This window comes from Lynx rufus, unplaced genomic scaffold (assembly GCF_022079265.1).
Source record: "Lynx rufus isolate CCGP_SWC_20201006 ecotype Redwood Valley unplaced genomic scaffold, mLynRuf1.p SCAF_8, whole genome shotgun sequence".
In the NCBI taxonomy this organism is placed as follows: domain Eukaryota; kingdom Metazoa; phylum Chordata; class Mammalia; order Carnivora; family Felidae; genus Lynx; species Lynx rufus.
The window spans coordinates 117,627,438-117,633,437 of NW_025814896.1; the positions used below are offsets into that span (position 1 = coordinate 117,627,438).

A 6,000-nucleotide genomic window follows, 5' to 3' on the forward strand; every position below is an offset into this window, starting at 1 on the left:
CCACCCCACTCTTCCCAGCCCTGGATCCCCACTTCTCACACTCACCTGTCTTCTCCATCCAGCTTTGCTCCAGCTCCCCAGCCCCACCCAACCACTCCATACCTTCTTAGCCTTCTTCAGGGCTCCCCTCCTCCACACCCCTGCCCTGCCTCTGTCCACTGCACATCTCACACTAGCTGCTTTCATGAGCCACTCCTCACCGCCACGCCTTTAATTGTCACCCTCATGTGGTAAGCCCCTGACCTGTGGCTTTGGCCCTGACCTCTCCCCACAGTGGCAGGGCAGAGCATCCAATTACCTGCTCAACAACCCTCTCCTGGGAGTCCTCCAGCACCTCATCCTGCACTGACCCTGCATCTTCTCCTAAACCTCCCCAACTCAGCAAATTGATTTGATTGATCCCTACTGCGGATATTCATCAAACGCTGTCTGTCAGGGACTCTGTCCCCCAGTCCCTGGTGATACAGTCCTGGGCAAGGCCCGAAGGCAGGTGGGGGAGACAATGAGTAACAAGCAGTGACAGTGTGGGATTGGGAGCCCAAGGAGAGGGGCCCTGAGCAGAGACGCAGGAAGCGAGGAGGGGGAGCCTCAACTGAGCACCCAGTACTTTGAGAAGCCTTGCCTCCCCTCTGTGCCCCCACAGTAGCCCAGGCATGCCCCATCTTACCTTCCCCTCTCTTTGCCTCTCTCCTCCCAGCCCTGCCGCACTCAGGCACAGGGATCATGTCCTGTTCATCTTTCGAGGACCTGCACTCAGGAGGAGCTTAAATGTCCGCAAGCTGAATCATTAGTCCTATGCCTCCATGACTCCTCCTAGGCACATCTCAGGACCATCCAGGGGGCCCTAACCCACCACAACCCAGCATACCCACCCCCAGGGTAGAAGGTCACAGGACCGGGAGTCGGGCGTCTGTTCCCTTCCTGTTTCTGTCTGCTGTGTGACCTTGAGGAAATAAGTTAGCCTGAGTCTCAGTCCCCAGGTTGGTAAAACAAAGGAGTTGGAAAGGACTATGGGCTCACATAGTCACATCTTCATTCTACTTCTAGATTTCTAGGTTTTTCTTAAGTTTTCAGTACTTCCCACTTCCCCACGAGAATCTAATGTCCGACAGGATCTGAAAGTGGCACTAAATTACGCATTTGTTTTCTCATTAATATAGCAAAGTCCCAGGGTGCTCTGCCCCTAGGTCATGACCTATTTCCTGAACTACTCTGACATTCTGGGGTCCTCTACACTCCTCTCAAGTCATCGCAGGGCCCCTGTTCCAACCCCCCCTCCCGAGGGAAAAGCAGCTCTCCACCTCACCAGCACCCCTTCCACCCATGGCAGGACCTATAGATCCCTTCACCCTCCAAAGGAAACTGAGGCTCATTCAGTAGGTCTGGAACCCCATCTCTTGAGGCTGAGCTGGGCACACTGTTCCCATTATCCTGCCCTGTCAGCTGAGGAGACAGAGACACCCTGAGGCCCAGCCACATGTCCTCTGACCATCCATGTGCTCCCTCCACAAAACAGGTCAGCTCCTCAGCCAGCCCACCAGCACAGAGTGGAGGCAAAGCCCAGACAAGTTTCTAGAATACTCCGAGCCTTTCCCCAGGCTAGGGAGGCCTCAGACAAGAAGCTGAGTATGGAGAGCCAGCACAGCCAGCAGAGAGCCTTGGGCGAGGGCAGGAAGGCATGGCCACCGGCCTGGCTACATCTCCCAGGCAGAGTGCAGCCCCGTACCTGGGGGAACAGCATCACGGGTGCCCATGCCCCTATCAGTGAAGGTGCCTGGGAGGTTGTCCAGAGGCAGCCGCTACTTCCTGGGCCGTGAACGCAGTCCTTGGGGATCCAGAGGTCCACAGCTTGTAACATTGAGAGACCTATGGTAGGGAGCGGCTGAGTGAAGTGAGAACAAATAACAAACATTTTTACAAACATTTTTGTAAATGGTTATTTATTTATTTTGAAGAGAGAGAGAGAGAGAGAGAGAGAGAGAGAGAGAGAATTCCAAGTACGCTCCATGGTGTCAGTGCAGAGCCTGATCTGGGGCTCGATCTCACAAACTGTAAGATCATGACCTGAGCTGAAGTCAAGAATCAGACACGTAACCGACTGAGCCACCCAGGTACCCCCAAATAGCACACTTTTTAAACCACTTTGCAGGAAGCCCATCAGGAATTGAAATATTCTTATACTGAAGAAATCTGCTGCTGAACGAAAGGACACCTCTTTTCTGACATTCTGACTCTCTTAGACGCTTGCAACATTCCAACTGCCAAGGCCACAAGACTGTGACCAAAGTTGGCTATGAAGAGTGTCACCAAAACCCACTAACCTGGATTCACTTGTGGCTTTGACAGGGACACCTTAGGGTCTCTGGGGAAGGTAGAATTTATCAAGGCAGAGTCTGATGCTCTCTTTCTTTTTTTTTGAAGAAAACTTTCTTCAAAACTCATTTTCTCCACCAGCTGCCCTCACGACAAATGTCGAGATTTATGACTCTGCCCGTTCCTCAGACGTCTGGCGGGGTCTCCCAGAACCAGCTCTCTAGTTTTCTCTCAGGATGTGCCAATCTCCATCTGCATGAAGTTCTTGGCCCTCAATCTCACCTCACTGACTAAGCCAAACTTCTGTCAGAGAGTCATTTCATTGTCCTGTGGCCAACTGCTTGACTACTTCAGGCCTCTTCCTGGTCTCCCTCAAACTCTGGGGTGTTGTCAGCTCTTGTCTTGACCTAACTTCATTCTCTGTCCATGGGACAAGGGTCTCACCAGAGACTCTGCCACTTTACACAAGTTTATAGTCTTTGCTGAGCGAAAGGTGACCGACCCATTTCTACCCTAACAGGCAGTGAGGTGGATGGCCAGGGCTGATCAGTGATAAAATCTGGGGTAAAGGCCACATGTCCCAATCTGCACTCTGGAGTAACTCCCTCGAGATATCATCTGGGAACAGGGCAAGATGCAGGGCCAGCTTCCTTTTGCTGAGCAGCAAATCCCAACTCAGGAAGTGAGAAAACCAGCCTCCCGTCTGGAAGCCAGCCTGCCACCGTCCCCACTCAGGCCCCAGAGGGCACGGCAGCTCCTAGCAACGCTTCTGGCCCAAACAGAGGTTCCAGCCCAGCCTCTGCCTGGTCTCATTGCTTACGTCCTCAAGCTCTGAGGAGCATTTTCCTCGCAACTCCCTGACCTACTTCTGCTGACTACTAAGATAAGCATCTGGCCACAAGGTAGTGACACACAGCTGAGAATGTACGTGAGGTGCAGCATTTCTCCCAAGCAATGTGGTGGACATTGGTCTCAACACCCTGCCCCTTGCCCCAGTCAGCCGGCAAAGAGGCACACTCAAGAGATTGGCAAGGCGGCTGCTTCCAGCAAAGCCCGGCAGGAATGTTCCAGACGGGGACAGACCATCCACAACTGAATTAAAGCAAATAAGCTAGAGCCCAGGCTTTGGGGACAGTGAGAGCCGCAGGCCCCACAGACTCCTGCTGCCATATCTAACCAGAGCAGAGGCTTTCTTCATGAATTACAAGCAGAAAAGTGGTATTTAGCTGCAGCCCTTGTTCTCGACCTTGGCTGCAAATCAGAATCGCCTGGGAACTGATAAAATGACAGATTCCAAGGCCCCACCTCCAGCTCCTGCTGAATTAGTCTTCTAGGGAGCAGCCCACAGAGATCTGTTTGGTTTCTTTTTCTTAACTCCTGACTGATTTTGATGTTCAAACAGGATTGAGAACCACTGGGCTGTAGTTCAGATTCACTTTCTTTTTTTTTTTTTTTTAAGTTTATTGATTTTGAGAGAGGGAGAGGGGACCACATGCGAACAGGTGAAGGGCAGAGAGAGAGAGAGAGAAAGAGAGAGAGAGAGAGAGAGAGAGAGAAAATCCCAAGCAGGTTCCTCACTGTCAGTGCAGAGCCCAATGCAGGGCTTGAACTCACAAACCATGAGATCATGGCCTGAGACGAAATCAAGAGTCAGAAGCTCAACCTACTGAGCCACCCTGGTGCCCCCAGATTCACTGTCTAAGGGGATCTCAGCCCTGTTTCTCACCTTATGCTGTCAAAGTGGTTATTGCTGCCTCAGTTTCCCCAAAGGGATCACTCACTAAGAAGCTAAAGAAAAGATTTGGAGCTGCCTGAGACTACAGATGAGAAAAGTTTCAGTGGCCAGCTCTACCGCAAAGGGCCTTCTGAACCAGACAGTCCCCTCCCCACTCGCCACAAGCTCCTCAGCGGGCAGAACGGCCATTGGCCAAGACAGCCGACATTACTCTGTGCCCGGAGGGACACCCGCAGTACAGAAAGGAAACCTGCATCCACGTCATAGCTTGCCAGGGCACCCCAGCAGGCAGACCCCCTCGTAGGCCTGCCCCTGCCTGTATCTACACATATGACCCCTTAGGCTCTCTGGGTCTACATGCAGGATCTCCTGCTCAAGGGGAGGTGGCCACAGCTGCATATGGACAAACAACCATGTCTTATGTCTTATGTGAGAACAATGGGTGGCCCCTCTCTGGGAAAATCATGTAGACCCATGACCTGGTGGGAACTTAAAAATCCATTTGCAAACTGTAAAAACCAAGATCTGAAATTCCAGCTCAAATGTAGACAAAGCTTTGGGGTTTAGCCTGGACCGTACTTAGCCCCTGACCAAGATACAATTTACTGAGCCCACATTTGCACCTTGCACTGTTCTGTTCTGGGCACCAAGGAGTGACTATTCCTTATTGGAACAGCCAACCCCTGACCTAAAGGGCTAATAGCCAATGGGTTCTGGGGACCAGGATTCTGTCCTCACTCCCTGAGGCTCTGGATTGCCCAAGATGGCTGACTCCTCCACCCTCAATCTCAGTTTTCCACCTCATGGAATGGAGTGGCCCAAGGTAACTGACCGTTGTCTGCTCTTTCCACTAAAGCTATGGCTACAGAGGTTCCATGGTGACTGGCACCACAGGACTGAAGAAAGGTGGCAGAAGGGACTCAGGTTTCAAGTGGAAAGGAAACAAAGCAAAGACTGGCCCAGTAAAGAATGTCAGCCCCAGGGACAAAATCCCAATCACCCCTGTGCTTTGCACAGCCTGCAGGGAGCCCGTGCCCCGTTCCACGTCCACTTTGCTCCCAAGGGAGCCAGGCAGAGCCTGGCTAAGTAAGAGCGCTTACTTAGACAGGAGGGCAAGGCAGAGGCTCTGAGGAGGGGTCAGAGCAGAGAGGCCCGGGAGGGGATGAGCCCCCGATCCTAGATGCAGCCCCTCCTGCCCCCTCTTCCAGGGGCTACTGCACGTGCAGCTTCCTTCGTGTGGCTGTGACACTACCCATTCCTCCTTTTAGAGACCTCTGAGAGACACGGGTTCTGATAAGTCAGAGTTCTCACCTCCTCAGACATGCTGGGTGGGAACAGTGGTGTCAAATGTCATGGTGGGTAGAGAAAGGGAGTAAGGGAAAGACGGCAGAGTGAACAAACCTAGGTTTGGAACCCCAAATTGTCCCCCACCGAAACATTCTCTCTCTGCAGAGAGGCCTCAGACAGGCACCCCTCCCAGCCCACACCCCTACCCAGTATGCTCCTGAAAGCCCACGTTGGGACACCTAGATCTTTGGCCTTGAGGCAAGACACAGCTGGGTTAACTTGGTAACTGACCCTTGCCCCTCTCATATTAACTTGGGAAAGTTCCTTAATTCCTCTGAGCTTTGATTTCTTCATCTGAAAAACCGTCCTACCGAAAGGTTCTGTCAGGATTAAGGGAAGTCATGTGCAAAAGTAATTCAGCACCATTGCTGGTAGATGGTCAGTAGCATCAGGTGTGACCTCTTCCTTTCCCTTCCCCTGCCCATAAGCTCTCTTTAAAGTTATGACGGGGGTGCCTGGGTGGCTCAGTAGGTTAAGCGTTCAACTTCGGCTCAGGTCATGATCTCACCGTTCGTAAGTTCGAGCCCCGTGTCGCACTCTGTGCTGACAGCTCAGAGCCTGGAGCGTGCTTCAGATTCTGTCTCCCTCTCTCTCTCTACCCACCC

At 52.4% G+C, this 6,000-nt stretch overlaps 1 protein-coding gene across 3 annotated transcripts in view; it reads right to left on the reverse strand.

The window, feature by feature from the left end:
- Positions 1 to 1,754, reverse strand: part of TOGARAM2 (TOG array regulator of axonemal microtubules 2) — a 39,910-nt gene extending 38,156 nt beyond the window's left edge. For all 3 annotated transcript variants that reach the window (XM_047069846.1, XM_047069845.1, XM_047069844.1), the window contains exon 1: positions 1,727 to 1,754. In XM_047069846.1, the coding sequence (XP_046925802.1) occupies positions 1,727 to 1,754 (28 nt within the window). The remainder of the gene's footprint in view (positions 1 to 1,726) is intronic.
- Between the last annotated feature and the right edge of the window lie 4,246 nt (positions 1,755 to 6,000).